At 41.3% G+C, this 20,485-nt stretch overlaps 1 protein-coding gene across 2 annotated transcripts in view; it reads left to right on the top strand.

The window, feature by feature from the left end:
• The first annotated feature begins 1,192 nt into the window (after positions 1 to 1,192).
• CACUL1 (CDK2 associated cullin domain 1) overlaps positions 1,193 to 20,485 on the top strand; it is a 54,605-nt gene continuing 35,312 nt past the window's right edge. For both annotated transcript variants that reach the window (XM_069797086.1, XM_069797085.1), the window contains exons 1-3: positions 1,193 to 1,677; positions 8,231 to 8,357; positions 12,837 to 12,939. In XM_069797086.1, coding sequence (XP_069653187.1) covers positions 1,362 to 1,677; positions 8,231 to 8,357; positions 12,837 to 12,939 — 546 coding nt within the window. In that variant the 5' untranslated portion in view covers positions 1,193 to 1,361. The remainder of the gene's footprint in view (positions 1,678 to 8,230; positions 8,358 to 12,836; positions 12,940 to 20,485) is intronic.

Below are 20,485 nucleotides of genomic sequence, written 5' to 3'. Positions count from 1 at the left end.
AGGTAGAAAATGGAGAGGACTTGGTATATTGGTTAGAACAGACCGTTGATATTCTTTGTGTGATCTTGACGTATAAGAAAAACACTATTAGTTCAAATATATAAGGAAAAAATGCGATAGGGACCAATTCTTTCCATTGCCTGCCTCTATCAAAGCAACCTGAGACAGACCTGTTCCACAGCGCAGTGAAACCAGTGGCATCTTCTGCTTCTAGAAAACAGGACAATTTTGTCTCATGCTAAAGTAGAAATCGGCGTTTCTATTTGGAAAACAAATTACATGCTTTTCACTTTCAACGAGATATTTTGGAAAGAAGGCTAGACACCTCTGCTTTTATCTATGCTTTTCACTTTTTTTTTTGTTTGCTAGGCAAGAGCAAAACCCCACACAGTGGAAATGTATTTGCAGTAAAACCCCACTATTCATTTCCGTCCTTCCATGGCAGCAGCCAGTTGCAGACGGAAATAAAACCGAAAGTAAGCGTACTTAAGTCAACTAGACAACGTTAACGACTAGTTTTGAACCGTGACATCGTTCGTGGACAAGACGAACGGTTCTGTGCGTTACTCGCGCAAGCTTTTCCTCAGCAACAGCCGACAGGAATCCCTGTGAGGTGGCAACGTTGTGCCGGCGCTTCACAGAGCGCGAAGTACGAGCGGGAGGGGCGGCAGAACACCCGCAGCCACGTTTTGGGTGGTTTTCTAAGGGGGACTTGGCCGTGGCCGTGCCCGTTTCCCCGCCTGGGCCCCCGCCGCCCGCGGAGCGCTTCCCCGCTAGAGGGGGATGCAGCCCAAGGCCCCGAGGCCGACCGCAGGCCCCGGCCCCGGGCGGGGGCAGCCCCTTCTCCTCAGCGGGAGAGGTGAAACCAAGGCGGGACCTGGCGGAGCCTGCCCTCTCAAATTAAAATTAACCACCGGGCTTGGGACGAGACGGGGAAGGGGAAACCCGGCCCCGCTCCGCCCGCCCAGCCCTTCTCCTCACAGCTCCGGCGGACCCACCGCCATCCCACAATGCACAGCGCGCTGCCCGCCGGAGAGGGGTCCCGCCTTCTTCCGCACGCCAGCCAATCGCAGCTCCGTCCCGCCGGACTACACTCCCCAGCATGCCCCGCGGCGCGGCAGTGTGTGTGTGGTGGTTGGCGGCGGCGGCGGAGGGGCGTGTGCGTCCTCCCGGTCCGCTCTGCCGTCTTTCCGCCTGTCGCAAAGTGTCGCGCTGTGCGGCCGGAGCCTGGGCTGGCGGCCGCGGCGAGCCCCGGCGGGCGGAGAGCGGCCGCCATGGGCGGCGGGCGGTGATCCCCCGCCCCGCTTGGCCTCGCTCTTCTCTGCTCGCCGCCCCGGCCGGCAGGCAGGCAGGCAGCCGCCATGGAGGAGGAGAGCATGGAGGAGGAGGGCGGCGGCGGCTGCGAGGCCATGATGGACGACCAGAACCACAACAACTGGGGAGCCGGCGGCTACGGGCGGCACCTGCTGGGCCCCGCCGCCGCGCCGCTCGGTGACCGCCTCCTGCGAGGCGCTGCCGCCGCCGCCGCCGGGCCACCGGCCGGGCCGGAGCTCCCCGCGGTGGCCGAGGCCAACGGCGTGCTGCGAGGCTGCGAGCCGGGGGCCGCCGCCGCGGGCAAGGGGGGAGCCGGAGCCATCGCCGCCGCCATCAACATCAACGCCTCGACCTCCAAGTTCCGTGAGTGACCGCCCTGCCCTCGGCCTCGGCCGCACGGGGGGGACCCCGGTGTCAGACCCTCCCTCCCTCCCTCCCTCCCTCCCCGCCCGCTTCTCCCGTGGCTGGGCTCAGGTCGGCCCTACGGCCGGTCCCTGACGTTGGTCTTGGCCCGAGAGGCTTCTCGAAGCGAAATCAAAGGGGTGAAGGTGCCTGGGAAGGAGAAAATAGCCTTTCCTGCTCACACCCCAACTGTCTGCTGCTTTCCTGTCACGGCAAGGTGACGTGGTAGATCTGGCTGTTGAACTGGGAGAGCGGGTGTAGGCAGGGTGTTCAGCTGTACGGAGGCACTGTTGCTTTTCCTGAAGCTCTTAGCTCAGGCCGTGTTTTCCTAAAGACTTTTTCTTTCTGCCTGAAAAACCCAAAGGTGGGCCTGAAACCTATTTGTTGTTGCTGACGGCGGATGGCAATGTGTGCAGAGCCCCTGGAAGGGGTCTGCGGTCTTGGAAGGGACGTAGGCCTGCAAAGGCCTGACGAGAACGACTGAGGGCAAATTTACCCCTCCAAAACATCTGCATATAGCTTTTAACAGAAATGGCCAATTTTGCTGTTGTTTTGCTGAGCTAAGGTTGAGGGAGGGGAAGACCTTTTGCTGTTCATTTCAATTCTGCTTTTATTTCCGGAAGTCACGCCTCTGGGCAAAATATGCCCTTTTCTCTAACGCTTGCAGAAAACTTGGATTTGGCTAGTTAAAAGTATTCTTCGAAGTGTAACCGTGTAACTGCCATGATGAAATTTTGATGGGAAACGCACCTTTTTTTCTTTGTTTTCCCCCCTTTCCCCAATGCCAGCTCACCTGTCCAGCTCCTCAGTAGCTCAGCTCCTGAGCTGATGAGAAGCTTGGAAGTTCAGGCTTCTGGATCCCTCCTTCTCTGGCAGCCTTGGATTTCATGGCTCTAGGCACATTGCCAAAGCTAGCAGCTTTGAAGTTGAGGCTCCCAGACTCCATGAGCTTTCTGGCTCTCTGCCTGCCTTGCTTGTCAGCTGCCTGCCTTGCTTGTCAGGGCTCCAGGTACCTTGGGGTGGCTTGTAAGCACTTGAGTCAGTTGAAATGAAATGTCGTTCAGCCTTGCTAAACTCAGCTCTTGAATTCCTAACTGAGAAGTTTAGAGTCTTAGTTTTTCCTTCTGTTTCAGAATGAAAATGGTTTTCAAGCTGGATCTTCACCAAATGGGAAGGTGACTTTCCAGCTAATCTGCAATTTATATCTGAGGGGGAGAAGAAGAGGCTGTGCATTGTTTTGCTTAGGGTGTGGTTTTTGAGTTCTTGTTTTCACTTTTCCAGCATTGGTATCTCAACCCAATGTCTGTCTTACTGATGTTAAGTATTGTTTTGAAGAAAATGAAAATTCCTGTAAAATACAAAATTCTCTGAGTTAACCTAATTAGAACTTTTCTACACTGTTGTGTTGTGGATAGTTTTGATGGTATGTGTATATGAACAGAACAAGTCCAGTGAAGTAATGTGCACTGAGAAAAGTACAGGAGCTGAGTTGGGATCCTCCCTGTTCTAATCCTGGCTCTGGCAGAGGATCTCTTAATTGCCTCTGTTTAATTTTCAGGTATAGATAGAGGAAGAAAGGTCACTTTCAGTGTAAACGTACAACGAAGAAGCAGACAGTGTGTGCTAGACCCCCTTCTGCATGCTCTGTCTTAGCAATGGCAGAATGTGCCGAGAAGCTGATAGTCTGTCTTAAGCTTGATAGGAAAGTTGTCTGTTCTCTGCTGCATGAAGAACTTCTTGCAGTTGAATGAGCAAGGACTCATGCCTTGCTTGCTTCATGATGCAGAGGCTTAGCCTTAGACAGGTTATCCTACAGGTGACCTGCAAAAATGTTGGTGACGTGTAGTTTCCAACAATCCTATGATGAATTGGAGTGCCTCTGACGTTCAGATAGGTCTCTCCCTCCTGATTCTTTCCTCCAAAACAAAAAATACAGTGCCTGTGTTCCAATACATAATTTTTTGCAACGTGTTGGTTTTGTTCATGTTCGTAGTTGCAGACTAAAGCTGTTTGGTGGGCCTTTTTTGGTCTAATTCAGCTGGCAGAATAATGGAGGAAGAAGGTTAGATGGTGACCCTATAAAATCTTTTGAAGGGGCCAAATCCAATTCTCCTTCCTTGAGATTTTGGTGAGACTAAGAACTAAAATCAGATATAATAATGCATAGTTCAGTTAATAGCTTTTCTACTGATTAAAGCAACTTAAGAAAATTTTCCATGGTGTGGTAAACTTATAACTAAATCTTTATTTACAGTTGATCAGCTTCAGTCATAGGTACAGATTTATAAAGTAGTAGTGTTATGAAAGATATTTTTAAAGGCTGTAAGGGAGAAAATAAGAGTAAGAGCATTTAATACTTTAAGCAAAACTCTTCTGTACTAGTAATTGCAGTGTCTTGGTTTTTTCATCCTTTTCAGGCAAGGATTGTTATAAGTGTAGTTGATCCCAGTCCCATTTAGGATGGGCACATGTAGCTGTGAGCGTTGGAATATCCATTAAATCTGTTGACTACCCTGTTGCATAATGTAGTTCAGTGCAGTGTATGTGCTTTGCTGCGTAGGCAAATTGTCTGATGAAGAAAAAGTTTAACATTACTTTTACTAACCAGTCTTAATGCAGACTGAGAAACATGTAACAAAAATAGAATAGAATTGAAAGCAACTACAGGGCAGACTCATAAACGTGCTAATTTATGCTAGGATGTGTCAGGCAGGGGATACAGCAAAATCTATTGTGTAAACACGCACATGATGGCTGAGAAAAAGGAAAGCGTAGAGCCACAGCAATAGCTACAAGTCTGTAGGTTAGTCTCAGACATCTGCTTGAAGAGTCTGTACACTTTGACAAAATATTTTAGGATTGTGGGGTGCATTGCTAATTAAGCAGTAAAGCTTCATATATGTCACTTTGAGATGAAGTAAAGCTTCTGAAGGATGCCTAGCTGCCTTCTTTGATTTTTATTGTCAGAATAAATGACAGATAATTGTCAGACTGATGTCTGCTTACTTGACAGTAGGTTGGCTTACCTGTCCTGTTCTGTCCCCTGCTTTTATAGCTATGGTTTTAAAAGAAGGATGGTTTTTATACGTGAACGTAGTAAGCGTTTTGAGTAGCTTTTCACGTTAACTTGTCTCATCTAAATAACAAAACCAACATTATCAATGATTTTTTTTTTTAAATTATTATTCTATTCTTCATGTCCTCTATGTATTACTGTTACAGCATCTTTTTTAAGCTATGTGTGTTTGTAAGTTTTTCTTATCAATTTCATGGGGGACGTATACTTCCTCTTAGACTTTTTGCTTTTGTTTTTTTAAAGTCTTAGTGTTTTTTGCCATTCTTTTGATTGAAGTTGATATCAAAGAATTTGGTAGCTTGGAGCAGGCTATGTTTCAATTATGGCTATGGTACTGAAATATCTAGGTTATGAAGTGAAGCTCATGCATATTCTTTTTCACTTAAATGGTTTCACTGCTGCATTTGACTTAAACAGTTTTTCTTTTGAACTTTTCTTTATATGGAAAAGCAGGAAGATACTGGCTTCCTTTCTATCCGATCAGACTGATTTCTCTCCCAACCCCACCCCCAACTCGCTGTAGTTGGATAAAATCATGCATTCTAGCATGCTTTGTTACAAAAAGTCTGTGTCACTTCTCAGAAACTTAATAAATCTCAATGAAACGAAAGTCATCTTTTAGTATCATCCTTTCCTTGGGAGGAATGTAATGGAGGCTGTTGGACAAATCCTTTTAAATCTTGAATACCTAATGTAGGGATTAACATTTAAGAATGACATCCTAAAAAGATAGAAAATTAAAAAGTTAAAGATGTTTCTGAAAGGGCAGTCTGTCTTTTCTTTCTAAGGATTTGTGTGATTTCTTTCCTTTCTGGTCTTGAGTTTGTTCTTGCAGAGTTTGTAATTGGAGGACGCAACTTTAAGTCACCCTTCGCTTTTTTTTGTATGTGTTTAAGCACTGCCAGAAAAAAAGGACGTTAGTAATTTTTGGCAGTTACTAAAATTTTAAAGTAATTTGTTTTCTGGATTAGAAGAATAAAAATAGTGATTGTTCAGTGTGTAGTCTTTGGACTTTTAACTATATAAATATTATGGTTGGCTTAGTTTCAGAACTGAAGTGTGGAAATCAAATGAAATAGTACTTGTAGGAGTCTTCTGAATAAAAATGAAGCTTTTCTAGAATGTTACTTTGAACTTACCAGTGTTTCCTATGCAAGCCTCTTGGGGCTGTTTGTCATATTTTACCTGTGCAGCACTTCTAATGGGCAGGCCTTCTTGTCTGCTGCTGCTTTCATCTTCTACATTGTAAAAAAAAAAAATAAATAAAAAAATAATTGACATCTCAACAGCCTGTTAAACACTGTAAAATAGTTTTTTTTCAATTCTTACTTGACTATTTTCTTTCAAATGAATAGAGCTCATTTAATATGTTAAACCAGATGTGGGTGTGATTATACATTGAAATCTTAAGTCAAGACTTGGTCTAATATTTATGCTGACTTCAGTTTAATGTTTTGTGTGGAAAAGAGCGCTTCTCTGGAGACCCACCTCTTTCGGGGTAACAAAGTGAAATACAAATGTTAAGATTTGCTGCTGAGTATGAATAGTAAAGCTACTACATGGAAGCTGGTCCTGAGAACATCTGCCCAGAGCCTGAGCTCTGTAAGACACAAGAACTCAAGCAAGTCATTGCAAGACAGATGAATAAGGGGTGATTTTACTGTCAGGCAGGTGCTGTGCTGTTCCTGACTGCACGGATGCTTTTACATTGTGGAGGTGACTTGCTGGACATGTTAACTTATGTCCTGGTAGTTGCGTACCGGGACTCGTAACCTTTATCAACCTGTTAGTGAATGGTGTCATACTTTTAGATAGCAGGCTGGAGTGTTGGGACAGCATCCTGCAGCATTTGGTGGTGGTGGTGACCTGTTCACTAATCAGACACATACTGTGTTAACTAGATCCATTTCTGTAACAGGTATGAAGCAAAAGTGAACCAATGACTAGGTGGGGGAAGAGGGAGCTAGGAGTACTGCACTAACATTCTTCACTAAGCAAGGTTTCTGGCTGAAATACCCTAAGAAGACACACAACAGGAATCTGTAATACCTGCTCTTACAGATAGTGTCCAAACATTTCTTGTCTCACACCTCTCTTATTCCACATTTTCTTTATACTCTTCTTTTTCTCATGATAACTGTTTTGCCTGTATTTCCCTAGAATTGTTCTTCGTAATGCTGCCAAAAGTGACTTACCCAGCTCCTTTCAGCCCTTTGTGAAAATAACATTTCAGAAACCTTGCTCCTCAAACCCAGCAGTGAATCTACATTTACGCACGTATTTAAAATGCAGCCCTATTCAAAATATTTCTTTTCAGTGCAGTGTCTAAACTGGATTGTTTGGGGTGGGAACTATCTTTATTCTCTGTTCTATATAGCCCAGACCCACATGTGGAGTTCAAATGAAGAAATTACTTTCGATTTCCTGGACTGGATAGTTTTGATGTGAAGTATACCCCGTGCTGTTATTTACTGAGGGCTTTGTTTTGAGTGGGTGCTGTGAAGCTATGGTGGTGTGACAAGCCAGCAAGGCAGTCCTGTGAGTACATCTCTGAAGGGAAGGTGCTAACCCTTCTCCTGTGGCTGCTGTTGGAGCTGAGCCATGTGTGGTTGGTTCAGAAATCCTCCCTGAAAAGAGAGAGATTAAAACTCTTCTGTGTCTGTGAAGACACACTGAGGGGCTTGTGCAAGAAGGTGCCCTTGGGAAGCTCAGGGAGAAAATTAGGGAGTGATGGGGAACGGGAACGCTAATTTAAATGCCTCCTATTCTTCCCTGTGTTGATTCTTATCTGGAAAAGGAGTATTATTGTGTCTGCTAGAGGGAAAAGGAGTATTATTGTGTCTGCTAGAGGGGGAGCTGTAATACATATCCAAAAAAGTCGCCTGGGAGCCTAACTGCAATTGAAGGCAGAGGGAATTGCATCACTTTTTAGGCCAAGGAAGCTTCTGGTCCCACCTGAGACTTGTAAAATTAATATATCTGCTGGGAAGGACTATGCCAAAAACTACCAGTCTTGGCCAAAGCTTGTTCTCCTGTATGTAAGGACCCAGTGTTAACTGTTGATTCTGGACTCCCACAAAGTTGTGTAATTTATTAATCTGAACTAACTACTGAACTACACTTTTTTTTTTTTTTAATTATTATTATTACATTGTCATGCTAGAACTCCCAGGACTTTGTTTTTCCCTGCTACTTGGGACCCTAAGAAATATGCAAGCACTGATTTGGCAGGTTTTCTGATTTTATTTTATTTTCTGTAAATAAAAAGGTACAAATTCAAGTCTGGGCTTTAGTTTTAGATAAGGTTATCTTAGCGAAAGTGAACTGTTCCCAGTGGTTTTGGCCAGCTGATTGGTGTGATCTGAAATTGCAGAGCATTCACTTGCTTCTAATCTTTTAGCTAAGATTAGTAAATGTAGTTTTGTCTCTTCCTTGTAGTGATGAATGTTATAACAATTGAAGACTATAAGAGCACATATTGGCCAAAGTTGGACAGTGCCATAGATCAGCTTTTAACTCAGAGTCCTGGTGACTACATCCCTATCTCCTACGAACAAATATACAGGTAAGGAAATCTTTTTATGTTACTTTTTTTTTTTCTTTTAAGTTAAATGTTTGTTTTATCTTGCAGCCTGTGCATAATGTTATATTTTGTATTTATGAGGAGGAGAGTGGGAAGGTTATGGAAGTAACAATATTGTTTAAATGGTTGGAATGAGTGAGTAAGATACAGATCTTGACATCCCATGTTAACAGGAATAAATGTTAGAGAATTAAAATGCATAAGTGCTGAAAACATTAACATTTAAGTAAGCTCCACTGCAGTTGCTTAATGTAATATATTAAGAAATGTATTAAAGTCTCAACATCCCTTTCCTCAAAGGGGAAGAAGAGACTGGCATGATAGGTGTTTGAGTTAATGTTTCAAAAGGCTTCTTTGTCATGTCTAATAGGAATCAATTTGGCGCAGTAGAGGTGCGGAAGTAAATAGAAGCAACTGGTGCCAGGGTCTGTCCATATAAACTGTCATTTGTGTTTTGCATCAGGTAGATTTGGTCTGATTCTCCCCTTGCCCAGCCATCTCACTGCATGTGTAGTTAGAGGCTGTCTGAAAGACTGACACAAGGTTCAGTCCTTTACATCTCCATTCTTGTCTGGAGAACATTTGATTTGTACCTGGCCTGGAGCTGCAGTTTACTTTGCTTTAAAAGGGATCTAGTCACACACCAGAACTGCCTTGTAGACTAAGCTAGTGCACAGTGGTGGGGATAGTGGGGGATTTGCTTCAAAACCACGCTACTGCTCCAAACCAAAATGCTAAGTGCTTTAGAGACCTGGCAGTTTCTTAAGAGATTGACTAAAATGGAGATTTTTGTTCTGTAGGTGACAGGTATCCAGGACGTTGGTAAATAGGCTGGAAACTGGGTAGCTGCTGCTGCATTTGCTGGCCAAGACGCCATTAAAACTACTGGCCCTTGCCAGCAACACAACTAGTAGCGCTGCTGTCTTGATTTTCTTTACCATAGTGTTGCACTCGATGAAATAATGCTGGCAGCTCAGTCACTGATTGCCATGTTTAGAGGCTTTCAGCTCTGTTGTCTCCTGCCCGCTTCGTCTCTCCAGTTTGAAACTTTGGATTAGGGAATCATATCCAAGAAGGGCAGGTGTTTAGTCTTCCCTCTTAACTCCAGTTAAAATCTTTAATAATTTTCCTCTTTCCTCTCCAAACTTTTGGTACTGCTGACTCAGACATCAGCATGTGTCTCAGTAACTGAGGTGGTAAATTTGAACTGAGAGACATTTTGCAGCTTTAGTGTAAGTAATCAAAATTCTTTTCCTAGCTTGAAATCCCCAATGTGCAAACAACTGTCAGTAAGAGTTAAGCCAACATCTCTCCGTAGTCATCTCTGATAAAGAGTAGGTGTGCAAAGTTAATGCTTTAATACCTAGAGTAGACCTGTACCTAGTTATGGGTTTCAGATAACTGCAGTATATCTTTGTCATCTTTTTACTGCTCAGAAGTTTTATTTCTTAAAGGAATAATGGGGTTTAAGTTTCTCATAGATAACCCTTAGACATCAGGGTGACTCTTGATGCAGTATTGTAATGATGCACAGATGTCTGTTGCATGTATTTTGCCAAAACAAAAGATTGGCTGTAGTTCAGTGTTACTGATAAAGCTACTGTGTCAGTTTTTAAAATTTTCTTTTAAAAATTATGTCTGTGGATGTAATTACTCTGACACAGCCTCTTCCAACCAGGAGGGTTTTTTATGTTTTTTTTTTAAATTTTATTTTAGAGGGTGTCCCTTTGCTTGACTTATGATCTAGACAACATAGATTGAGGATGGAAGAAAAACTGCTTTTTTGTTGAATTTAATGATGATGCTTGCTTGGAGTGTTACAGAAAGTCTGCAGCAGACTTGAGGTTTAGATCCTCTCTGCTTCCCTAGGCTAGTTCTTTAGTCTGAAAATGGGGTGGTTTTTGAAGTGGTTCAAACAGCTACCTATCTTTTATATTTTTTTACAGTGAAACTGAGCTGAAAATACAGTGGTCTTTTTGATCGTCTTTGTGCTGACTAAAGGAATCAAGGTTTCCATAAAGCAAACTCAAAATACATTATTAGATACTCAAACTACTGTATTTGACATGATCAGTGATAACTGTAGGTGTCTACTCCACAGCAGTGAAAGCTAGGAGATAACTTCAAAGGTGTGTATGCAGATACTTACTACGGATCAGTTTACCCATAAGGTATCAAAGTGTGATTAGTGACTGTTTTCATCTTTGAGTCCAAAGCCTGCCTGTGCATAGTCACTTCCTATTACAAGGGTTAAATATATTGACAGATGTGAAGGAAACTTTGAGATGAGGAAAACGTGAACAGCGAAGTTGTACTTCTGGCAAGCGTTACAGCTGCCTCCCAGGTACCATGCAGTTAGATTGCTGTTCTTCAAGACAACTTACAGATCTCAGATCTTCATCCCTTGCACTAAATGCTTACCTTCTAATGTCCTGCTTGAGTCTTCCTTTTCCTAAGGTGCTTGGTTATGCTAAAGGTCTAACAAGCTGGTGACTTCCTTTGGGTAGTAGCAGGGCAAGGGTGATTCACAGAATCAGCCCACAGTCCGGAACTGAAAACAGGATCTGAAAATGGGGAAGGAACCCCTAAATAGAAGTGTTCAAATAAAGTGTAAACACACTCTGCATGTCCTTACAAAGACTGGTGTTTGAGGACAGAAAGTGTTGCAGAAGTAGGTATAGCAATATTGTATGTAAGGCTAAGCAGAGGTGTACTTTAAAATTCAGTTTAGTTACATCGTTGCAAGTGGTCAACTTGTGGAAGTGGCTATATACTGGTTAGTTACGGAGCAAACAAATGTTGGCCATTTGCTTTGTTACCTAGCTGGCTGGTTTGTAAGAGGTAACAAAAATCAGTCTGCCTTTTCTTATCAGTGTTTCTGTCTTCGGTATTTTTGCTGTTACTGCATCATACCAAAATGTCTTTTGCACTTGCTTGTTCCAAAATAGGATCTGCTATTGGTAGAATTCATGTGAAAGAAACAGGATGACTTTGACTGTTTTATTTAAATAATATCAAACTGCAGATACTGAATTATTTTTAAAATATAATAGTAGGAGAGGTGTGGGGTGTCTTTTGGTTTTTAAGAAATAGCATGGTTTGCCAAATGAGGAGGCTTTGCATAGGGGTGAATGCTGTATTTTTGAGGCTTTTGAAGTTGTCAAAGGGAATAAATACAAACTTCTAAAAATTAGTGATAATTCACTGGTAAAAAACTTCCTCCAGAAGAAGCCCAATAGCCCATAGTCTATAGTTGTTTTAATCCCATCTTTGCAGTTTGTCATTGTACCACCTTCTCAGCAGAGAATCGGAATGTCATAATTCCCCTACAGAGAGACAGTGTTGTTGTACCATAGCTTTAGGCTTTTGGTGCTATTAAAAACCTGTAGAATTCAAGTCTGATATCTGGACCTTGCTGGAAATAGGTTTTTTATGCATGTCCTAAGGGGTGGTCTCTGGCCTAAATTGCTCGTTGTCACATTACTCCATACAGAGGGATGGAGAGAGAGGGAAGCAGAACAGGCATGGGGAGGAGGTTTGGCTTGCCCAGGATATCAGGTGAAGTCTTCCCTGTGCCTCCTGATTTTTGGCAGCTAGCTTTCAAAATGCTGACTTCAAAGAATGAAAGCACTCGAGAGAAAAAGCTGTTTGGTACAGATAATGTTGGTGTTAGTCCTGACGATGATGACTACCTTAATGTAACTTCTTGCTGAAAGTAATATATATATTTGTTTTACAACTGTTGTAAATTTGTTTTCAATACATAGTCTTATTTTTCAGATATGTGTTATTGACTATGAGAGCAATAAAGTGTTCTTAAAAAGCAAAGGTAACACTGAAGACCAGAGTTAACCCAGCCAAGCCATGGGAAGTAGAATTAAAGTTTTGTTGCTCTGTCTCTGCATCTTTGTTTATTACGAAAATGTAGGGTTTTCTTAGAATTTAGGTAACAAAGGATGGAGTAACATGCTTGGGTTTCTAATTTTAGAACTTTTGCTGTTTCGTTCTGAAACGTTAGCATGGTTTTGGTGCAACTTCTATGACTGCATGTCAGTGTTGCCCTTCTTTTAATAAGGGTTTTGCCCTAGAATATGCATATAATCATTAAGCCCGCTTATTTTAATGGAGACTTCATTCACATAGGAGAGACAAAAGCCAGAATTAGGACTGTGCTGTTGACAGAATTATCCTGGCTGTTCTAAAGTGCACTGTTAAGAGAACTCATAAGTTAAAGTGAGGTTGGGGAGGGGGAATGGGATGGACACACTGGGGCCTCCAAGGGAGACTTAAGGGTCTGCTGGAGCTCATTCCAAGCTTAGGACTGTATTTAAAAGTTCAGCAATCGTTCAGTTAACTCTATTATCCTCTAAATTGAGACTTGAACAAAATATTTTGAAGTCTGTTACCCTTCATTGCAAACTGTTGTAAGTTCATTGTTTGTTCCTATATTTGTTTCTGCAGTTGTGTGTATAAGTGTGTATGCCAGCAGCATTCGGAACAGATGTATAGTGACCTAATAAAAAAGATAACTAACCACTTAGAGAGAGTCTCAAAGGAGCTGCAGGTAAGAAGCTGCACAATCTAATTCTGTCTTTCCTGGGATCTGTGATTATATCAGAGCAGCATGTAGATGGCCCATGGAGGGGATTGCCATTAAGACTGATTTACAGGAGTTTACTAAATTGTGGACTACTTCATTTGCTAACTGGCTGTCAGGCTGAATACCAACTACTAGATCCAATTGTATGGCGCTGATTAGCCTTAGAGATCTGAACCACGTGGAGAGCAGTGGCTAAACCTGAATATGTAATATAGAATCAAAGATTAGAGAATCTACAGTATAATCTAGGATGTAAATGCTTCAGTCAAACATGATCTGAGCATATGACATGGATGTCTGCCATTGCTGTGTTAATCTCTATAAATGGTTTATGGTCCTTGTGCATCACAAGCATCACAAAAGGGAAAATCTAAAGGAAAAAATTGAAGCGAATTAAATATGAATTGTGAAGTATAAACTAGAAATTATTGCATATGAAAGTATTGTGCTATGGTTTATTCTGCATTTTTCTTGCCTATCTCTAGATGTCAGTGGTTTACAGCAGTCCTAATACAGTTTGTATATCCCTATCCTTCTCTGCATCTTATTTGTGCATCCATGTTTGTTTTCATGTGTGTTCCTTGCTGAAAATTCCTTTTCGGCTAGAATCAACAGGCATGTTCTTGAAATTGTCATTGCTGTATCAACAGCACTGTTTTATTTCCCCACAGCTTTTGTCAGTTCCATAACTGATGTTTGAGTTCCGTAGTGACTTGCAGTGTGTCAAGTAGGGACACCAAATACAAAGGAACCCTTAGCTACAGCAGCTCCTTCAGTGCTTCTGACAATTGATAACTAATTTCTGTCAGTCAAAAGCAGTCTTACTACTTTTAACTGCATCAGGTACTTCTGGCTAAGCATGAATTCCCATCAAAATATATAGCACTGTGATCGCTCTGATGTCCTTCTCGCTTCACTATTTTCCTCTTGTTGCTTTCCTTATAAAGAAACATAACCACCCTGCACTTAATGGGCACTGTCTTTGGGACAGTCTTTGACTATAAAATATCTAGGTCATCTTGAGCTATGTTCTTTGCTTCTCTTTTACAATTTCTTTATTCCTCGTGGAATGACAGCCTCATTGTTCTGTAAAAATTGGTTAGAGTAGATGGACATAGTATTTAAAATAAAGCCTTCCCTTGGTTCTGCTGAGCTGGTGCAGCCTGTACATTTTTCTTCTGCTTGTGAGAACTACGAATCATTGCAGCTGTACAGGTTTGGCCAGTTCTTCTGATACATCCTGTGGTAGTGTACTCCATTACTTGCTTTGAATTTGGGAATACTCCAAATTCTTTACTCTGTGGTAGTCCTTGATTGTTTCCTCTGAAGCTCCAAAACTGACTGAGGCAGCTGCTTTTAAAGTTTGCTTTAGCACATATGTGCGTTAAATGCTTATGCCTAAAAACAAGGCTGCCTTCTGAACATCAGCTGTTGAAAAAATAATTGAGACAACTATTTAATGCAATCTTTGTTTTGCAAAAGTTTCCTTATGTAGGTTAGACACACCTTTGTGGTAGGTGGCAAGAGGACTATAATACACTCCAAGATGGTATCATGTTATATTACGTGAGTGAGTTTTGCCTGACACGAACATGACTTTGGTTTTGGATGGTAAATCCATCTTTTTGAGCCACTTGAAGTAAAACTCGCATGCCTTAGGAAATTGTCCTGTAAAGAAACTGTTTTAACTGTGGGCTGTGAAATTCACTCTTAAGGAATTACTTTACTATAATATATTTTATTATCCTGATGCTTCTTTTATCTTAATACGTTTTGGTGATGCTCAGTCACTTGGGTTTTATGTTGAAAATCTGGTGCTAAATCTTTACCCTAGTAACAACAACAAATTACTTCGTAAATGTTGGTCACTTGGAAGTGTCTGGTTCACACAGGCAAACAATACAAAACCCCTAAATATGAATCCTTTTAATGCACAATATGTGGTGTTTTGCTTTCTCTGACATAAACTCATTCCACTTGCTGACAGTATTTAAACTAATTGCAGAATTCTGTTTAGTTGGCAAGGTGTGACTTAATGCAAGATAATTTTTATTTTTTTTTACATGCAGAGATGCAAATGTAGCCCAATATAAGCGGGAATGTTGGTTTGTGTGAGAAAGCAGATGATCATGAGAACTGAAGTGGCAGGCAAATGCAATGTCTTATTCTGGACAAGCCAAGCAGCTCTGTGTAGAAGTGCAACAGTTTAATGGCAAGTGGATTGCAGAATATATGCATGTAACCAACATGCCAGAGCAAGCTGTTTCCTACAAGAACCACTCATCAACAGCAAAAGCAGTAGAACTGTCAGATACCAAATAGTAGAAGTGGGAGCATCTCAGGGGACCGGTCAGACTTGCTCTTGCACGGTTCTAGCCTTATTGGAGTTTGTCTTCTTTCTGCGTGGCATTCACTGCAGAAATTCCCTATATTATTTTTCTTCCCCTGTGTGCTTAGCCCTCAGCTTGCCTGACCAGCTGGCCTCAGCTGAAGTCAGAAGAGTGGCGGGCACTCGGGTGCCCTGAGCTGGGTGTCTTGGGTGCTGCCGCCGGGGCCCCATGGTCACACAGGGCCATGCACATACTCCCTGGTCATCCCCTGCGTGACTTCTGCTCTCCCAGACTGGAAGACACCTTGTGTGGCATTGGTGTTTGTCACCACGTGTACTCTTGAAGGTCTGCTTCGCAGGTTTTCAACGAAAAATCCAATTTTCAGTGGTGGCAGTATGGCATTACGAAAATGTGGGTGGGGCTGATGGATTCTCTGCGTGTTAGGCGTTGGGTGAAAAGCAGTGAATGTTGCCTCCTGAGTAGTAGTACATTTAGATGAGATGAATAGCCTGTCATCAGACCATCAGCTCTCTGATATGGGGCCTCCTATATCCCAAGACATTTGTAGCTCCCTCCTTACTATGTGTGTAAGTAAATGATCCTCTCTTCAGGCTATTTCAGTTATGGAAAGACTTCCTTTCTTGCAGTTGATGTATGACCAGTTTCTTTGCATTACTAAGACTGAGTTTTGCCATGCGGAGCTTCCAGTAGTTGAGAATTAAATTTCCCTAATTCTTGAGTTGATCAGAGTTTTGTATTTTGTGTGCTTAAAAAAAAAAAAAAAAAAAAAAAGGGTGGCTGCAGAAAACACAAATGAACGTGTTTCCTGTTGTCTTGAGGTCTGTGAAGCCTGTAGTATACAGATGATTTTTCCAAGATGCTTTATTTGGAAGCATTTTATTGGTAATGGACATAGCTCATTATGTTGTGGTTTAAAATAATGACAGCTGTTTTTGTGGGTAAGTGCTGAGTCACTCAAATGTATGAGGTAGGGTGGATACACAGGCATATGCTTTCAAATTAAATACATCTATTTTAAAAAGAATAAAACTATATTTGCATTAGGCACTAGTGTTTCCGGCTTACCTTATTCTTATGCATTCTGATAAAGTCATTTAAAATCAGGTACTCTGCCCATTACATATCTCTTCAGCAAAAGACACTGGACAGTACTTTAAGCATTGACAGTCAAAATGCACTGAGGCATTGAGCTGCCCTGTGACAAAAGTAGCTTTTTTTGTGCAAGTGCAGTGAAATATTTTCATTTTAGTTAGAATAATCTCAATAATTCCTTTAGGAAATGACTGAGAGCTGAAAAGCAGTTCTTTGTCATGTTGCACCCTCTTTTTTATTTAGAGAAAAGAGAAAAAGGATCTGTTGTTTTTTGTTTGTGTGTGTTTGTTGCTTTTTTTTTTGTCTTGACCAGAAACAGTTGAACTCACTGTGTGTCATTTTTATGTTCATTGAAGTTAATAAGTGAGAATCAGTCTTTCGCTGAGTAAATAAACACCGGTTTTCTTGCATTGTTTCTATTTTAAATCAAACAGAAGTGGTAGAGCTAAACCACCAGAATTTCTTGCTTAAATTCCATCTGTCTAAAAGCATTGGATTAAATTTGGAGCCAATTGCTTGTAATATACTTAAGCTCCTGAGCACTCCAGAGGGCTCGGGTTTTTTCTTCTCTATTATGTCTTGAGATATGTATGAATATGCGTGTGTATTTTTTATTATTATTATGAACAATATATTTCTTTTCTAATGAACATGACTGAACTGAGCAGTCACTGGTGTTTGCAGGTAATTTGCGTGGCTGCCATGTGTCCCCCAGGACCTGCAGATTTAGGGTCTTCGCTGTGCAATGCCAGAAAGCTTTCCTGCCTCATATTAATCCTTACAACTTCTCAGCCTTCTGTCTTGTCAGTTCTCAAACCCGTCAGTGCAGTGTGTGAAAATATCTTCTCACCTATTGTTTCCTTGGAGGAACATGCATTGGAGTCAGGTTACTGTAAAAGCTATTCCACCGTTTTGAGGAGTGCCAAGTCTCTGGGAACTGAGTGCCTTGTATCACATCACTGTCGGTTGCCATCTGTTCTTAAAAATATGTCAGCCATATCTGTTGTGGACAATCTGTTCCTTCCTTGCCTTTTCCTTTCTTCTTTTCTGTCTCACGTTTACCTTCCACTTGTCCTCTGTGATTATATAGAGTTTTGCCATCCAGTGGTGAGGAGCCTGTCGTTTCCTGCCCCAACTCTTTCTGAAACACTGATCTGATGAATACAGATGTCTTACTCCAAACTTCAGATTAGATTCTGAACTTCCTTATTTGTCTTTTAGAAACAGTTGTGTAACTTCCAGTATTTCTTCTGATTGCAGGAGTAAAAGCATGAGGCTTAAGTGGCTTGTCACGTTTATCTTGTGAGCTTTGCATGTAGTCAGGGTGGTTGAAAAATGCATTCAAGTAGTGCTTTGAGGGACTGGTAAAACCGAACTTCTGACCGTGGGCAGTGTTATGTACTGGGTACCACCTCATAGCAGTTCTTGATATTTATACTTTTAAGGTAATTTTACCCGAGATTTGTTTTTGTAGATACATTTTGCTTTCCTTTCAAGGTACGCTGATGATTACATTACCTTTACATAGTGCTATATTGTAATTGAACAGTTATGCCAGTCTGTAAAAAAGAACTTTTGACATCATCATCTGTGGCTGTTTTTTGTGTAAACTTAGTAAATCATCAGATTGCTAATGAAGTTATGATTAGACTTTAGTAATGTTCTTAATGGGAGGCCAGGCTATATACTCCATCTACGTGAAGAAGCCCATTCTTATTACGCTGTTTGTGTGGGCATTGTTGTCTGACTTGCTAGCCAAATGAGAAATAGCCAGCCCTCTTCATGATTCATGTCTCATCTCTTGTAGCATAGAAATAACACTCAAATTAGCTCTTGTTAATTTGAAATTAGTTGATTCCCTGAAATAATTTTCATAGTTGCAGTAGTTTCTCAAACACTTACGTAGAAAACAATTTTGCCTCCTCTATGCTCTGCCTACAGAAAAAATCAGAACTAGAGGTGGAAAATGGAAACTGAGAACTTGTATTTCCTAACTCTTTTCTTACTAAATATGTTAAATCACTAGTGTTTCTTAAAGTTCATTGAGGTCAACTGCATGATCTGTTAATATCGACAGTCCGTTTTTTAAAGAGGAGGAGACTCAGACTGGCCGTTTATCTGGTCCATAACATTTAAAAGGAAAAAAACCAACAAATGCAAACATCCAGTGCCATAGGCATTTATCCATCAGTTTTGTTGGGGGAACATTGCTTAATTGTGTGTGAAACAAGGCTTTACTGCTGTGAATCACACTGAATTGAATCAGATCAAATGAATGATCAGTATTAGAACTCAGCAGAAACCAGAAGTGTTAGAAATGTGTGCATCTTCATGTGTGGACATCAAAAAGATGGCTTTTGACTTGAGGTAGAAGTAGGGGTCACTGTATTGCCAGAATTGCCATTAAAAATGACATTGTTGTGAGCAAGCTAACCTGAAAGAAGCGTCCTTGCCTGCAGCTTTTTGAAAAGGCTTGTATTCCTGCAGTCATTTTTAGTCCCTTTCCACAGTACACTGGGTGCTGCAGACCCTGATATAATTACAGAACGATGTAAGTAAATACAGCACAAATGAATATATATTTACTAGATGGAAGAGGTTCTGAAGATCTCTTACTATTAAACAAAGTTTTTGTGGTCCTTAGGTACAATGTCTTTTTGTTTTACAAACGTGTAGAATGAAAATGGAAATGTGGCCCACATCTGCTACCCTGCTCTAAGACAATTATACGACAGTATGTCATGGTGCTGTACAGCTTTGAACGGTTTTGAGTGCAGACTTGAATAGGAAGACACAGTCAGTCTTTGAATTAATTGTACTTTGGCTTGATGTCTGTTTTTTATAAAAAAGTTTTAATAGTACTCTTGTCTAGTGAGGTAGACCTGGGCATCATATAAATAGTCTGCAAGGCAAAGTAAACAAATTACATTTTCTTGAGAAAGAACAAACACTGGTTTAAAAGATTCAGACCACTTATATGAATAGCAGGTTAATTTGTGTAGTCATAGCCATTCTCCCTTTTCACTTGGCAGGCGTGGGAGAGATGCTGCAGCATGTATGCTGGCATTTTGGCAGTGAGCATGTTCCCAGGAAAATGGAATTCCATTCTACATAGGAATGTAAGCTTTACTGAATATATTGCTGATTGTGCCAGACAACTATTCATAAACAGATTAACTTTGTGTTCCTCAAGCAAAGAACTGTTGTCACTGTTTCTTTCTTGTGAGCCATTTCTGAGTTGTCTTGAGCCAGCAGCATGTCTTCTGGTTTCATTCATATGTTCAGTTAAAGAATGATATTCAAACTGGTTTTCAAACTGAAAAAACCCACATCTTTTTCATGTATACAGTTTCTTGCCCACAAGTTCTTTGAAATGCCTAGGTATTAGATTTCAAATAAGAGAAGGGTGATTTAGTATACTGGGTCTCTCACTGCTTGTTTTGTTTGAAGATATCTGTCTTGCATGTCGTCCTTTCTCAAACGTGTTTTCTTGTTACTTCTCATTTTTCCTGGTGCTGAGATGTCTACTATGGTGTGTAAGTAGATTAAATGATGTCTTTAACATCAGGTTTTAACAGCAGCCATAACATTTTATGCTAAGAAGTAGTCGACTCAAAACCAAGCTGAAGATGTTAAGCAAATGCAACTGCATCAAAACTTGACAAACCTGACCAAACGTTCAGTGCTCCCGTGGACAGATGCACTGTATAGTTGCTACTGGAAAACTGTTCTTAACCTTTTGAGTGGTAGATGAGAGCAAATGTAGGAGAGGATTTAAGCTGTCTCCCTGTATAGAGTGTCTTAAAAAAACCAAAACTGAATTGTCAGTTTGATAGGATTCAGGATGGGGAGTGAAGGAACAAAGGATTCTCTTCTTTCCTGGAAAACCTTATGCTAGCAGTATATTCTTCTTTCTTTGAATAGCTTCTGTAATACATCCCTCAGGTAAAATAGAAGTGGATTTAAAGACTTAATGTTTATTGGGGGGGGGGGGGTGTGTTGTAAGAAGTAAATGTCATGCTTAATTCTGCCCCTCCCCCAGTAATTAAAACAGCTGAATGTGTGTG

This window comes from Haliaeetus albicilla, chromosome 11 (assembly GCF_947461875.1).
Source record: "Haliaeetus albicilla chromosome 11, bHalAlb1.1, whole genome shotgun sequence".
In the NCBI taxonomy this organism is placed as follows: domain Eukaryota; kingdom Metazoa; phylum Chordata; class Aves; order Accipitriformes; family Accipitridae; genus Haliaeetus; species Haliaeetus albicilla.
The sequence above is the reverse complement of the archived record's forward strand: the minus strand, read 5'-3'. Positions and strand labels throughout refer to the sequence as shown.